This window comes from Hemiscyllium ocellatum, chromosome 10, assembly GCF_020745735.1.
Source record: "Hemiscyllium ocellatum isolate sHemOce1 chromosome 10, sHemOce1.pat.X.cur, whole genome shotgun sequence".
NCBI classification, from domain to species: domain Eukaryota; kingdom Metazoa; phylum Chordata; class Chondrichthyes; order Orectolobiformes; family Hemiscylliidae; genus Hemiscyllium; species Hemiscyllium ocellatum.
In genome coordinates, this window is record NC_083410.1 from 37,183,194 (window position 1) to 37,199,168 (window position 15,975).

At 42.8% G+C, this 15,975-nt stretch overlaps 1 protein-coding gene across 1 annotated transcript; it reads right to left on the reverse strand.

Moving 5' to 3' along the window:
- Window positions 1-1,208: 1,208 nt before the first annotated feature.
- LOC132819446 (transmembrane protein 229B-like) lies at window positions 1,209-1,682 on the reverse strand. The gene has a single exon (XM_060830952.1). The coding sequence runs from the start codon at window positions 1,680-1,682 to the stop codon at window positions 1,209-1,211; it is 474 nt and encodes a 157-aa protein (XP_060686935.1).
- Window positions 1,683-15,975: the final 14,293 nt, after the last annotated feature.

A 15,975-nucleotide genomic window follows, 5' to 3' on the forward strand; every position in this document is an offset into this window, starting at 1 on the left:
TGTGACCAGTGGAGTGCCACAAGGATTGGTGCTGGGTCCTCTACTTTTTATCATTTATATACATGATTTGGATGTGAGCATAAGAGGTACAGTTAGTAAGTTTGCAGGTGACACTAAAATTGGAGGTGTAGTGGACTGTGAAGAGGATTACCTCAGATTACAACAGGATCTGAACCAGGTGGGCTCATGGGCTGAGAAGTGGCAGGTGGAGTTTAATTCAGATAAATGCAAGGTGCTGCATTTTTGGAAAGCAAATCTTAGCAGGACTTATACACTTAATGGTAAGGTCCTCGGGAGTGTTGCTGAACAAAGAGAACTTAAAGTACAGGTTCATAGCTCCTTGAAAGTGGACTCACAGGTAGATAGGATAGTGAAGAAGGCGTTGGTATGCTTTCCTTTATCGGTCAGAGTTTTGAGTACAGGAGTTGTGAGGTCATGTTGTGGCTGTACAGGACATTGGTTAGTCCACTGTTGGAATATTGTGTGCAATTCTGGTCTCCTTCCTATCGGAAAGTTGTTGTGAAATTTGAAAGGGTTCAGAAAAGATTTACAAGGATGTTACCAGGGTTGGAGGATTTGAGCTATAGGGAGAGGCTGAACAGGCTGGGGCTGTTTTCCCTGGAGCGTCGAAGGCTGAGGGGTGACCTTATAGAGGTTTACAAAATTATGAGGGGCATGGATAGGATAAATAGACAAAGTCTTTTCCATGGCGTTGGGGAGTCCAGAATTAGAGGACACAGGTTTAGGGTGAGAGGGGAAAGATATAAAAGAGATCTAAGGGGCAACCTGTTCACACAGAGGGTGGTACGTGTATGGAATGAGCTGCCAGAGGATGTGGTGGAGGCTGGTACAATTGCAACATTTAAGAGCCATTCGGATAGGTATACGAATAGGAAGGGTTTGAAGGGATATGGGCCGGGTGCTGGCAGGTTGGGTTTAGATTGGGTTGGGATATCTGGTCTGCATGGATGGGTTGGACCGAAGGGTCTGTTTCCAAGCTGTACATCTCTATGACTCTATTACTCTAATTGTACTTTCAAGAATGCAGAGCAGGAAAGCTGCTATTAAAACCAAAAATAGAAAGAGATAGAGTACAAAAAAAGCAAAATTAGCTACAAGCAGTAAAAATGATGGATTTTAAGTAAGAAAAGTTTAACCAATAATTGCAATAATTAACAATATTTTGAATTACAAGTGCTTTTTGAGAGTCACATGTTCTTTGAAACCTTTCTAATGGAATCTGCTCCTCCTTGTCCATCAAAACGTAATCGCAAAGTGTTCTTTATCACCATCTGCTCTGCAACTACTGAAGCAAGGAACCACAGCACTGAATACTCAAGAGTAATTAGACCCATAAAGTTCCCCCGGAAAGAGGAATAATCCCATGGGCAGGCATTAAACTGTTGGAGAATAAAACCAGTCACAAACTCCCAGGCATACGTCCAGAGTGTATAGATTAAGCACCTTATTAGAATGTTACACCTCGTCCGAAGGTGAAGGTACATTTTTTCCACAACGAGGATTGAAGTGCCGTAGATAAAAAGGGACCACACGCTGGTAACGCCCAGAAATTTCCAGTTTGCACTCTCAATGAATTCCCATCCAGCTGTAAACATGACCTCACAGAAGTAACCATGTATGGCATACAGATACCATCTGGAAAATACAGTGAGGGCTGTCATCGTGCTCAGCAGTTTCTGTACGCAACTTGCTCTTTTTCTGGCACTCTTTTATCTATCAAACAGCAAAGAAATAATAAAAATAATGTTAATGCCACGTGGACTGAGAACGGCCGATCTGTTACAACGAATGGAGCTGTTAAATGCTCAGCACTTACATTCTAATAGAAGACAAAGTGCCTTGGAAATTGAGTGTGTTCACACGGCCAAACCCTTTATAAATTCTGCACCAATTAGTCTACAGTTAAAAGGGATTGTAATTTTCCCCATTAAATTCCAAACATTATCAGTCGCACAAATGACAATCTGCTCAAGGAATAGACTCCAGAGTCGTGCGGTGGAAGCTAGAAAAGCACGGACGGAGTTAATAAACATTGCATCGTGTAATTTTTGTGGAGAAGGAGACACTAGAGTGCTCAGCGAAGGTGAACTATGATGAGCTGAATGGGTTTTTTGTCCATATCCATTTCATAATTGTAATGATGTCATCCATGAAAGTAACGTCACTTGTTTTATGTGAAACTAATATTGATTAACCTCCTTATTCCTCAAATGTTGAAATGATGGCTTCATTGACCAATCTTCTTTAGGATTCTCACTTGTTGCATGTTAGTTTAATTGCTTCTTGATCAACTTAAAGATATAATTTATGAAATGTGTTTGTACTTAATGTATTGGAAATAATAATTTGTTGGAACAACAGCCCAATGAAAAAAAATATTATTTCTTATTTCATACTTTACTGCATTCCTATAAAATCAAAGCATACTTTGGAGGTATACTTATAATCCACATACTTGTCTTTACGGTTACACTTGGTAATAGATACACTTTATTATCTAATTTCATTATCTCCAAGCATTCAGTCTCTGCAGTTTGGCCCTGATCAATCACATCCTAATCATTTGAGATAATTTCAAAGATTTCCTATATTTTTGGGAGTAGCAGTCAGACCCGGTAAATATAAACCGCAAATCGCAGAGTCTTATTGCAAAAAGAAGGCCATTCAGCCCTGCACATTGGTGCTGGATCTCTGAAGAAGCCTTTTAGTTAGTTGCAGTTTGTTTTGATTTATTTCTTGGATTCTATCTCCACCAAGGTTTCTGCAATAGCTTTCCATGTCATAGAGTCATGCAGTCGTAAAGATGTACAGCATGGAAACAGACCTTTCGGTCCAACTTGATCATGCTGACCAGATATCCTAAATTAATCTAGTCTCATTTGTCAGCATTTGGCCCATTTCCCTATAAATGCTTCCTATTCAAATACCCATCTAGATGTCTTTTCGACGTTGTAATTGTAGCAGCTTCCAACACTTCCTCTGGCAGCTCATTCCATACACGCACCATCTTCTGTATAAAAGCCCTCATCAAAACTCTCAGAACTTTTAGGCCTTACCTTGTTTTGAATAAAATGTGCCCCAGTTTTACTCTGTTCTATGAACTTCAGAAACTTCCAGTCCAACAAGATGTTGCATAAATAGAATATGAATAGCCATTTTAAAAAATGATCCCGAGTTAAGCACACCTTAAATTTCATGAATACCTAAAAGCTGAAAATGTGTTGCTGGTTAAAGCGCAGCAGGTCAGGCAGCATCCAAGGAACAGGAAATTTGACGTTTCAGGCATAAGCCCTTCATCAGGAATGAGGAAAGTGTGTCCAGCAGGCTAAGATAAAAGGTAGGGAGGAGGGACTTGGGGGAGGGGCGATGGAGATGTGATAGGTGGAAGGAGGTCAAGGTGAGGGTGATAGGCCGGAGTGGGGTGGGGGCGGAGAGGTCAGGAAGAAGATTGCAGGTTAGGAGGGCGGTGCTGAGTTCGAGGGAATCGACTGAGACAAGGTGGGGGGAGGGGAAATGAGGAAACTGGAGAAATCTGAGTTCATCCCTTGTGGTTGGAGGGTTCCCAGGCGGAAGATGAGGTGCTCTTCCTCCAACTGTTGTGTTGTTATGTTCTGGCGATGGAGGAGTCCAAGGACCTGCATGCCCTTGGTGGAGTGGGAGAGAGAGTTAAAGTGTTGAGCCACAGGGTGGTTGGGTTGGTTGGTCCAGGCGTCCCAGAGGTGTTCCCTGAAGCGTTCCGCAAGTAGGCGGCCCGTCTCCCCAATATAGAGGAGGCCACATCGGGTGCAGTGGATGCAATAGATGATGTGTGTGGAGGTGCAGGTGAATTTGTGGTGGATATGGAAGGATTCCTTGGGGACTTGGAAAGAGGTAATGGAGGAGGTGTGGGCGCAAGTTTTGCATTTCCTGCAGTTGCAGGGGAAGGTGCCGGGAGTGGAGGTTGGGTTGGTGGGGGGTGTGGATCTGACGAGGGAGTCACGAAGGGAGTGGTCTTTGCGGAACGCTGATAGGGGAGGGGAGGGAAATATATCCCGGTGGGGTCCGTTTGGAGGTGGCGGAAATGACGGCGGATGATACGCTGCATACGGAGGTTGGTGGGGTGGTAGGTGAGAACCAGTGGGGTTCTGTCCTGGTGGCAGTTGGAGGGGCGGGGCTCAAGGCGGAGGAGCAGGAAGTGGAGGAGATGCGGTGGAGGGCATCGTCGATCACGTCTGGGGGGAATTTGCAGTCTTTGAAGAAGGAGGCCATCTGGGCTATACGGCATTGGAACTGGTCCTCCAATTCATTTGTCTCCGCCGCAAAAACACCATCCCCGACTCAGGCGACTGACTGTGTGGAGTTTGCACGTTCTCCCCGTGTCTGCGTGGGTTTCCTCCGGGTGCTCCGGTTTCCTCCCACAGTCCAAAGATGTGTGAGTTAGGTGAATTGGCCATGCTAAATTGCCCGTAGTGTTAGGTAAGGGGTAAATGAAGGGTATGGGTGGGTTGTGCTTCGGCGGGTCAGTGTGGACTTGTTGGGCCGAAGGGCCTGTTTCCACACTGTAAGTAATCTAATCTAATCTAATTTCCCTCCCCTCCCCATCAGCATTCCGCAAAGACCACTCCCTTCGTGACTCCCTCGTCAGGTCCACACCCCCCACCAACCCAACCTCCACTCCCGGCACCTCCCCCTGCAACCACAGGAAATGCAAAACTTGCGCCCACACCTCCTCCCTTACCTCTCTCCAAGGCCCCAAGGGATCCTTCCATATCCGCCACAAATTCAACTGCACCTCCACACACACATCTATTGCATCTGCTGCACCCGATGTGGCCTCCTCTATATTGGGGAGACGGGCCGCCTACTTGCAGAACGCTTCAGAGAACACCTCTGGGACGCCCGGACCAACCAACCCAACCACCCTGTGGCTCAACACTTTAACTCTCCCTCCCACTCCACCAAGGGCAAGCAGGTCCTTGGACTCCTCCATCGCCAGAACATAACAACACGACAGTTGGAGGAAGAGCACCTCATCTTCCGCCTGGGAACCCTCCAACCACAAGGGATGAACTCAGATTTCTCCAGTTTCCTCATTTCCCCTCCCCCCACCTTGTCTCAGTCGATTCCCTCAAACTCAGCACCACCCTCCTAACCTGCAATTTTCTTCCTGACCTCTCCGCCCCCACCCCATTCCAGCCTATCACCCTCACTTTGACCTCCTTCCACCTATCACATCTCCATCACCCCTCTCCCAAGTCCCTCCTCCCTACCTTTTATCTTAGCCTGCTGGACACACTTTCCTCATTCCTGATGAAGGGCTTATGCCTGAAACGTCGAATTTCCTGTTCCTTGGATGCTGCCTGACCTGCTGCGCTTTAAACAGCAACACATTTTCAGCTCTGATCTCCAGCATCTGCAGACCTCACTTTTTACATGAATACCTAAAACCAATGTTCAAAGCAGTACATGTTTTAGGATCTAATAATAATGGTCACATCTGTCTTTGTTGTCAGCAGATCATATTGATCATTTTAACGAATAATTTTCAGAAAAGGTACTCCTGATTCAGAAGCCAGTCAGCAGAAGATCATATTTTTCTTATCAATTGTATGTATTACAGTCAGCTACTTTGGTTTTCATACTTACAACAATGTTCCTCAGTCAGAGATCACATCTGTTAGCCGACTGTGGACATCTCTAGCTGTGCCCACAGTCATTCTTAACCTGAACCTTTACTCATGCAATGGGCTGCAAGGGACAGGCGAGATGGACCACTGGGTTTTTTCCTGTCCAGCATTTTAATACGTTCAACAAAAATTCACTCAGAAAAGCTTCTCTGCTGCTGTATCCATTCTATTCATTATCTGCCAGCTTTTGATCTTTCATTGCCATCCATGTCCCGACAAACCTATTGACTACGTTGTTATCACATGCCCTTCACACTTTCACTTTGCAGCTCTGCCCTCAGACCTCAACCAGTGATCACATGGTTTGGTACATTTCTTTCATGTAGCTCCTCTAATCCTGTTTCCTATATATAATCGCCAGCTACACCATGTGCATGTTCTTCCCATAGCACCATATTCAACACTGTACCTGTGATGCACCAGCTTTTCCCTTGGGAAAGACCAGTGTCTCTGTAAATCATTAACATGAGGTTTATTAGCATGCTTCTCTTCAATAAATACCAGGTCCCATCGCAAGATTACACCAGATGCAATGTGAAGATATATCAAGCACCTGATGGAGAACAGACTGACAATTGGATCTCCCAGCACTTTTTTTTTTAAGTTTTATTGATTATGCAAACTTTTAAAACCTTGTTTGAAACAAATTGCCGCAGACCCTGAGGAATTACAATGAAATGTAAATTGTCTCCCCTTACCACTTTTTGTCCCTCCTCTCCTGATTGTAGTCTGAATTTTTAGGCTCTATTTTTTAAAAAAACGGAATTCAAACACAAAACCATGGAAGAGAATGTGCTTTCATTTGGGATTTGTATCCATGCCCTCTGGCCATGACACTGTACTGAAGGAGAGATTGAATATGTGTAGGCATTTAGTGTGGAATTTTCCAAGCTGTTTTCCCAACTGCACAAGATGTAGCAATGTCTGAAAAAATATCTTAGCTACTCATGGCATGAACAAATGTTACTGTGCAGCGTCTGGATCCCAATCCCAATTTCGGGGAGAAAAATCTCCTGTCTTGACCAACTCCTCTGAGTTGGAAGAGTCATCACCCTCAGAAGATATAACACGAAAGTGTTCTTCCTTATATTTCACCAGCACAGAGACATTCGTTTCAGTGAGTATTCTATCTGGAATCGACTCGGCACCACACTTTGGTGAATAGAGCCTGGGTTGCACAGCAGTTACCTCTTCACCTGATGTGAAGTGCAGTTTCCCCTTCCTCTTCAAATGGACATTTCCCCCCTGTGAAGCTGCCACCCTGGTGCAGATGCAGCAAACAATCACCAACATGAGAAACTTTTCAGTAACAACTGAAATGTTCCTCCTGAGTGGGACAGGCAATGGTCATGTATCTTCAGTAGACAAATGGTCTATCCTATGATGGCCTTTATTAGATGCATGAGCAGCATTGTAGTGCTGTTCAGCATCATCTGGAAAAGAGGGGGAGGTGCAGTTATGCATTGGGGCCATAAACCGGGCCTTGTGTGGGTACCCCTTGTTTCCTGCATACCATCTTGGCTGATGACACAGGGGAGCAAACATTAGTGTGATGTTAGAAAATAAGTATTGTGACAGTTCCCTGAAATAGGATGTGCACACCTACAGATGAAAGTGAGGACTGCAGATGCTGGAGAGTCAGAGTTGAAAAGTTTGGCACTAGAAAAGCAAAGCAGGTCAGGCAGCATCCAAGGAGCAGGGGATTTCACTTTTCAGGCATCAGCCTTTTATCAGGAATGTGCATGCCTACAGGAAATATTGGTAATGGTCACTAACAAGATTTACATCAAGGGAGTGAAATCTCTTTCAGCTCAGGAACATTGGAGAAGAAGGAGGCCATTCAGCTCCATTCACCATGGCTAATTGAACACTTTGATGCCTTTTATCGTACACTATCTCTCTCTTTGCATCATTGGATTTTAGAAAGCTTTTAAACTCTACTTTAAATGTATTCCATGACTGCACGTTGAGTAGCTAGAGTCTGTTAATTGTCATGCTGCAGCAAGTTCTTTTCTATGTACAGACTTTGACTGGCTGCATGTTGAACTGTTTTGTCTGTTTCTATTTCGCTTCACTCCCATTTGGGGTGTTTGATCTGTGCAGGAACCGTGCAAACAGACACCTCAGGCCCCTTCCATTTCTATCTCACACCCTCAGCGAGGGATTCTGTATTGACCTGACTGAAGAGAAGAATGATGCACGTAAACCTTTCTCTCCATTCCTTCACACCGACTGCCCTCCCCTCTCTAAACTACGCTTTCCCCTTTATCACTGGGGATGGTTTATACCTTTCCTCGGGTAAATTATCTGTGATGCTTCCATCTCGCCCTGTAACTGTGGCCCCTTTCGCAATATTCCTGTGACCTTCCTGAGCTTCGCCCTGACCCCACAGCCAGCCAGCTCTCCCATTCTTGGCCTCATGTCATTCCTTATTCAAGTCCCCAGCTCTTTCACTCCCTAACACACCTCCTGGTCCCATTGTGATCCCACTGTTGAAATGCAGCTCCCATCTTTGCTTATCCCTCTTGTTCTTATCACTGTCACTCTCCCCTCTACCCTCCAGTTGTGCCGTTCCATGCCCTGAAATCCCTCTGGCACCCCAGACAACTGTGGCATTTTAAGTTTAACTCTCTGCTGTACCTTCCCATCTTTTTCTGGAGTGTTTCTGTTCAGCTCCTTTCAATTTGTGCACCTCATGCCTATCCCAGTCGGGTTTCCTGATGTTGACCAGTGTAGCTGTCTCAATGAGCAGGCTGGGTGGCCAGCACAAACTGCATCTGTTAGATTCATGGTGCTATTCCACAACAACAACTTACAAGGCCAGTTATGAATGATTCCTGGCTCGTCCAGTCATTTTGCATCCCTCAAGCTGTTGGCAATGAATGACAACAAAACCTCCCAATACCAGATATGAATGACAGTTTCTATGGAGCATGCAGTCTGTATTCCTAGCAGGCTGGATGTTAATGAGTACACACATGCTCCTGAACACAAAAGAAGCTCCCAGCTCTCACAGATGGGAAGACCAACAATCTAAAAGGTTCTGTAACAAATACTACATTAGACAAAAGGCAGAAAACTAGCCACCAGGATACATTAACACCAACTAGCCACAAAACAACATAACCCTCTCTCACTAGTATCCTTATATACAGATAAGGAAGGACACCACTTCCACTGGGACAATTCATCCATCTTAGGACAAGCCAAAAGAGACATGCACGAGGATTCCTCGAAGCATGGCATTCCAATAGGAACTCTATCAACAAACACATCGAGTTAGACTCCATCTACCACCCCCTGAGAAAAAAACAGGAAATGATATCACCTCGGGAAATAACATCTCCAACCCAAAGAAACCCAAACATATAAATAGAAAGCAGGAATCATGTACACTGCTTCACCAGAGGCCCACTGAAGATGTTACCTAGTAGGGTGACGAAACATCTGGAAATGAACCTTCCAGCTCAGCGAGCAAACCTACATCCAGAACCGCAACCTGAGCTACAAATCTTCTCAAAACTTGCTGAAAGGTTCTGTTATGTTAATATCAAACCTTTCACCCAATGTTGGGAATCCAAATTTCGCCCTCCCACCCAATTAATTTTCAGCGTTTTTTAAATGCTTGGAGTAGGCGTAGAAAATTCCGCCTCACCACCCCTCCCCCCCACTCCCCCCCCCCTTCCCCACCAATTCCCCAAGCCTGGTAATAACGACAAAAACAGATGAGGATTTTGGCAGATGAGCTGAGACTGTTTTCGAGGTTGAGAGGAGTCATGTGTGGCATTGGATGATATTATGAAGATGCTAATCATCAGTCTTAGCGGTAAACATGTGAAGCATTGCCTTGGAGGCTAGATGTGATAGCAGATTTTTGTGCTGTATGGTTCAGCCTCAGGGAGGCACCAGAGACGAAACTGGCACCAATGTTGGAAACTGAAATTATGTGTGTAAGAAAAGATGTTAATTAGCATAATTGGCTTAATAGTAGTGCTCCAAACAAGTGAACTGACCTTTCTTTTCACTGACACCAGTCCACATCTATAAGAAACAGCCGTGTTGACATGGTTAAAACCACACTTTTTTTAAACTTAAAAATTGAGACACACTTAATTCAGCTTTGTAATTAGTTCATCAGTGCAGATTATTTTAGGCCATTATTTCTCCCCAGCTAAAATAGCAATGTATTTTTAACCCACATTGGAAGTACATATAACATCCACAATGTTTACTTTTTCTCATCCTATTCAATGTTTTAAGTCAATAGAAGTTGTTGTTAATCAAATCAGCTACTTCCATCATTACCAGAAGAAATCAATGCTTTGCTTCCATATTTCATTACAAATAAAGATTAAACAGCTAATCTTCGGCCATAATGTAACTAATACATTCCTAATCACTAACAGGCAATGCATGACTCATTATTTTCCTACACAATTAAGTTTTGCTGACATTGGGTGCAATGAACAAGATCTTTTGCATCTTTTGTTTTGACTAAAACTGAGACTGCATAAAAGTAGATAAAATGGTAGGTTGTAAGACTATTGGCAGGCAGCAATGTGTTGTGTCCCATGGTGCTATAATACAGGCACATTGACCATGCTTCCTGGTATTGGCCAGCCAAAAGGGATACAGGGGAAGCAAGAAATTCATCATAAATAGCATATCAGTTGAGAGAATATGCCAAACCATTATAATCCATCCCTTAGTGGACAGTTACAGCAAAAATTGGCAGCACCTTGGAGTTATTTCCTTGTCCTCTATCATAAGTATGAATCTACCTCGCCTTTGTCATTGTATTTTAAATTATCCCCCTCCTAAACTCACCCCTACTTTCCATCTGTTTTATTACTGACTGGTCTATGAGGAAGTTTCATTTTATCTTATTTTAGTAGCTTGTCTAACCTCTTTGGACTAGTTCCTGCCTGTTGTATTCATATTATTTTAATAAATCACTCAGGCTGTTTCTTCTATAAATGTTATTTAATGATTAAACCTTGCGCAATAATTTTGTCTTTGAAAATAACAATTAAGCTCCTACATGTGATTCAGCGAATATGAAAGGACTGTTTATCCAAGGCACGCTGTCCCAGATGACTTGGATATAGGATTCGATTTGAATTTCTCACTACTGTGAACATGGCAAGAATACAATAGAAAAAGCAGTACAATAATTACTTCCTGCTCACAACTCCAATGCAACTGCTGTCATTCAAGAGGGGTCTACCATCAGATGATCAAAGTAATGTCTGTTTCAGAATGGCAGCTCTTTTTAAACTGCATATTGGGGTCTTTTTTGTATTTTTAATGAAGTTGCCCAACCTGGCTTCATTAGACAGCAACGCATACTCGCAAACAGAACCACCAATCACACACATACACACACACACACACACACAACTGACCAACATAATTCTCCACTCTTAGCTCCAATGGTGGCGTCCTCAACTTTCCAATTTGCCACACGAGATCGCAGGGGAGAAATGTTGGTGAAGCACTGGTCTACAAGTTACAACTCGAGATTGTGATGGAATATACCTACTCTCAGAGTGGCAGCAGTTTGTAGCATCTACAAGATACACCACAGCAGCTCACCAAGATTCCCTAAACTACTTTCCAACCCTTGACCACCTAGAAGCACAGGGGCAGCAAACTCATGGCAACACCATCACCTGCAAGTTAACCTCCGTGCCATATGACATCCTAAATTGGAACTATAACACCGTTCCCCTCACTATCACTGGGTCAAAAGCCTGGAACTCCTTTCTTAATGGCACTTGATTGGACCTACACAGTAGCTTTTCATGAAGGAAGATCACCACCATCTTGACAAGGGCAATCAGGAATGAGCAATAATGATGGTTTCGCCAGCCATACTCACATCCCATGAATTTACTGAAAAACAGCATTAGTTTTAAGGATGAGGTCAGGGAATGCATTCAAAATAGTTTCCTCCATCAACTATGAAGCAGAATACTTTAAATGTAATATTGTGCAGCAAAAAAAGGATAATTAATAACTGTATGATAAAGGAGGCTTTTGGGAAGTGTGATCATAACATGAATGAACTTGAAACTGAATTTGAATGTTACTTAGTTAAATGTGGAACTAGGATCTATGAATGAAATGAAATAGGTGTGAGCAGTTAGTTTGAAAGTGCAGATTTGGAAATGAGAGTAAAAATATTACAGTGGTTAAGCAATGGCAAATGTTTAAAGAATCAATTTATAAATTCACAAAAAACTACATTTCTTTGGAGAGTAACACACTCAAGAGAAAAGCAGTCCAATTTTGACTACTGTAATAAATTAATAACAGATTAGAGGGAATAAATGCTGCACATGCTGGAGATCTGAAAATAAAAGGAAGTGCTGGAGTAGGTTTGGCAGCATCTGGGAAGAGATAAACAGAGTTAATATTTCAAATCCAATATATCTTTTCTTCAGAACTCAGGTAAGTTTCTCCAGTACTTTATGTTTTTATTTCAGTTAAAGGGGTCGCCTGAGATATTGTTAGAGTTTGAAGGTTAACAGGACTTTTAAATTTAGTAAAAGGTGACCAAGAAATGGATTAAGAAAGGAAAAATAGAATTTAAGGAGCTAAGCAGAAAACTAAAAAAAATTGCAGAAACATCTATAGTGATGTGAGTAGAAACATATGTGGAACTAAATGTGGGTTACCAAGAGGCCTAGCAGAAGAAATGATGAGAGCAATAAATGAAAATGGCGGAGATATTAAATAAATACTTGTATCCACTTTTAATAGAAATCACAAAAGAATGCTGGAAAGACGGGGAGCCCAGGGCCAAGCGAGGCAATTAGTCATATTCCAAGCAGGCCCAAAGGTGTTTCACTTAATAGAGAGAAACAATTGGTTATATAGCTTGAAGGGCAAACATAGAAACACAGAACATAGCAGCAGGAGTAGGCCATTCAACCCCTCGAGCCTGCTCTGCTATTCAGTTTGAGAATGGTTGATCATTGAGTTCATTACGCTAATCTCACCGCCCCCCCCCATCATATCTCTTGATCCCCACACTCCTCATCAAGAGCGAGGCACAGTGAGGAAGCAGGTCTCCATGATCTAGAGCAAGCGATATGGGGATTGAATCCTGTTGTTGGGATAACTCAGCACAACCTTCAAGACACCTAAGCAACCAGTCCCCACTAAAGAAATTAGCATTAGTTTTTAAAAGAGTGTGGAGAAAATAATGGGATTAAAATCAATAAATTCCGAACTCCATGATCATTGGCTTTAAGAGTCTTTTCCCTGGGGTGGGGGAGTCCAGAACTAGAGGGCATAGGTTTAGGGTGAGAGGGGAAAGATATAAAAGAAACTTACGGGGCAACCTTTTCACACAGAGGGTGGTACGTGTATGGAATGAGCTGCCAGAGGATGTGGTGGAGGCTGGTACAATTGCAACATTTAAGAGGCGTTTGGGTGGGTATATGAATAGGAAGGGTTTGGAGGGATATGGGCCAGGTGCTAGCAGGTGGGACTAGATTGGGTTGAGATATCTGGTCGGCTTGGGCGGGTTGGAGCGAAGGATCTATTTCCATGCTGTACATCTCTATGACTCTAATCTCAAAAAGAAAAGAAAGCTCCATTCAGTGTTTCCATTATACACTTGAAAAACAAACACAACACAGACTCATTTCTAGTCCATAAACTTTGTACAAGTTTTGAAATAATAAGAATATTTTTTACATTGTTCTGAATATGTGGAAAAAACACCTAATCTGCCATTGATATCGTTAACAAAATACTGACTGCATATTCAATAACATTGAGATTTATAATGAACAAAACAGAGATATGTCATGCTGTGCGCAGTTGCTGGAACGATGGAAATGTCACAGCAAGAAAGGCAAATAATAGAGTTCAAATCTCTTTCATGTACTAGAGATTCACTTGATTTCACTTGTAGGGACCAGGAGGACATTTGAAGAATGTTTATCCAAGTAAAATGGTTGGATCAAGCTTTCAATTCAATACATTTTAGCTGCTCAGAGACCTGCTTAATGATCTCATGTTTTATTATATGTTTTGTTATGAGCTCAGACAAGAAGGTAATGAAGTATGTTAACCTGGAAAAGTTATGCCATCTGCCTGTGTGAGAAATAGCCCTTTCAAGCAACAAGAACAAATATTTATATAGTGCCTTTAATATAGTGGAACATGCCAAGAGGCATTTTACAACAAAGTATGACAACTGGGGTACATAAGGAAATACTAGCTCAGATGGCTCGAGGTTTTGTTAAAGAGTTGGATGGTAAAGCATGTCTTAAAGGAGGAAAATGAGGTAGAGAGCAGAGAGAGATGGCATGAGAATTCCAGAGCTTGGGACCTGGAAGTCTGAAGGTATGGCACTCCCCCTATTGGTGAAGTTAAAAATCACACAACACCAGATTATAGTCCAACAGGTTTAATTGGAAGTACACTAGCTTTCTGAGCGCTGCTCCTTCATCAGGTGATTGTGATTTTTAACTTTGTACACCCCAGTCCAACACCAGCATCTCCAAATCATACCTATTGGTGAAGCGATCGTTGTTGGGGAAGCACAAAAAGCCAGAAACAGAAGAATGCAGATATCTGAGGGACGGGAGAAAAGGAAGCGTGTGCCACCATGATTGGAATTGATCAGGATTTTAAAATCAAGACATTTCTTAACTAGGAGCCAATGTCAGTACACCTGCACTCCATTACTCTAATGGGAAAGAGATTTGCAGTTGAATATGCAATGGACAGCAGGACTTTGGATGACCTCAAATGTACAGAAGATAGAAGGCAGAAGAACAGCCAGAACTGTGTTGGAATAGTCACATGACAAATGATGTGAACAAAGGTTTCCACAGCAGGTGAGCTAGGAAACGGGCAGTAATGTTGCAGAGATAGGAGTAGGCAGTCACACCCAATCAGACACAAAAACAGAAATGGCTAGAAAAGCTCAGCAGGCCTGGCAGCATTTGTAAAGAGAAATCAGAGTTAATGTTTCAGGTCCGCTGATCCTTCCTCAGAACTGAGTTCCCCGGTTCTGCCTCTGTGAGGCACCTTGGCGTGTTTCACTATATTAAAGGCACTATGTAAATATTTGTTCTTGTTGTTTGAAAGGACTATTTCTCATGTTAATTCTGATTTCTTTTCACAGATGCTGCCAAACCTGCTGAGCTCTTCCAGCAATTTCTGATTTTGATTTTGATTTACAGCATCTGCAGTACTTTCAGTTTTTACTTATACACCGAATCTGAGGTCGGACTTGAAAAATATTGCAGGCTGAATAGGGGCAATCAGATGCAATGTCCTAGTGTGGATCAGAAATGATTCATGGAACCGTTCTGCATTCAGCTCTGTCCAGCCAATAAAGCCCCAAACAATAGCAAACAAAACATTCAGCCCTTATACAGCTCAGCCATCAATTAAACCAGAGCTGAGCTATATCTTAACTCCATTTACCCACCTACATCTAAGAGAAGGGAAAGTAGAATGCTTCCAAAACTGAGCCATTCAAGTGCTATGTAACTGCTAAAGAAGTTTGTGGTACAGAGTGATATGGTTTCCATTTCAGGAAAGCACTCCTAATTCTACCAGTCCAATTACATTGTCAATGGATCATGGAATGGTATAGCATAGAAAGATTCATAGGATGTCATTGTGATGTGGTAGTGTCCCTACCTCTGGACCAAGAGGCCCAAGTTCAAGTCCCATTTGTTCCTCAGGTATAACATCTCTGGACAGGTTGATTAGAACATTTTTAAAAAGGCCATTCAGCCCATCATAGCTATGCAAGTGTAACTCTATTGGTCCCCCTCCTCTGCCCCCAAGCAAAACAAACATGCCCGCCACTTTCCTACACCATTACAATGTAAGAAGTTCACGACAACTCATAGACTGTCAAAGTGCTATCGTCTTACACATCATATACCTTCTCAACTTTCTACCAATTGCACAAAAGCCCCAGAGGTCAAGTCAGATAGAATGGAGCCCTTCCTGACAGCTTCCATTGCCTCATGGTGTTAAGCAAAGGTGTGTCCTTGTACCCACCCTTTTCTCTCTTTTCGACAGTGGGATTCAAGAGGCAAAGGTAGAGTTGACATTGGGCAGATACATCTGTTTCTGAACACACCTCAGACTTTTCAACTTGTGACAACTACTGACCACAGGCTAAACTGTAGAAGAGTTCATCATGAGCATCTGTTGGAGGATGATTGCAAGAAAACAAGTATACAAGAGATAGGAGCAGGGGCAGGTCATATGGCCTGTTAAGGGCATTTCACAAATACTTTAAAGT

Coding starts and splice junctions, on each gene's coding strand:
- LOC132819446 (XM_060830952.1), bottom strand. CDS start 1,682: ATGACAGCCCTCACTGTATTTTCCAGATGGTATCTGTATGCCATACAT.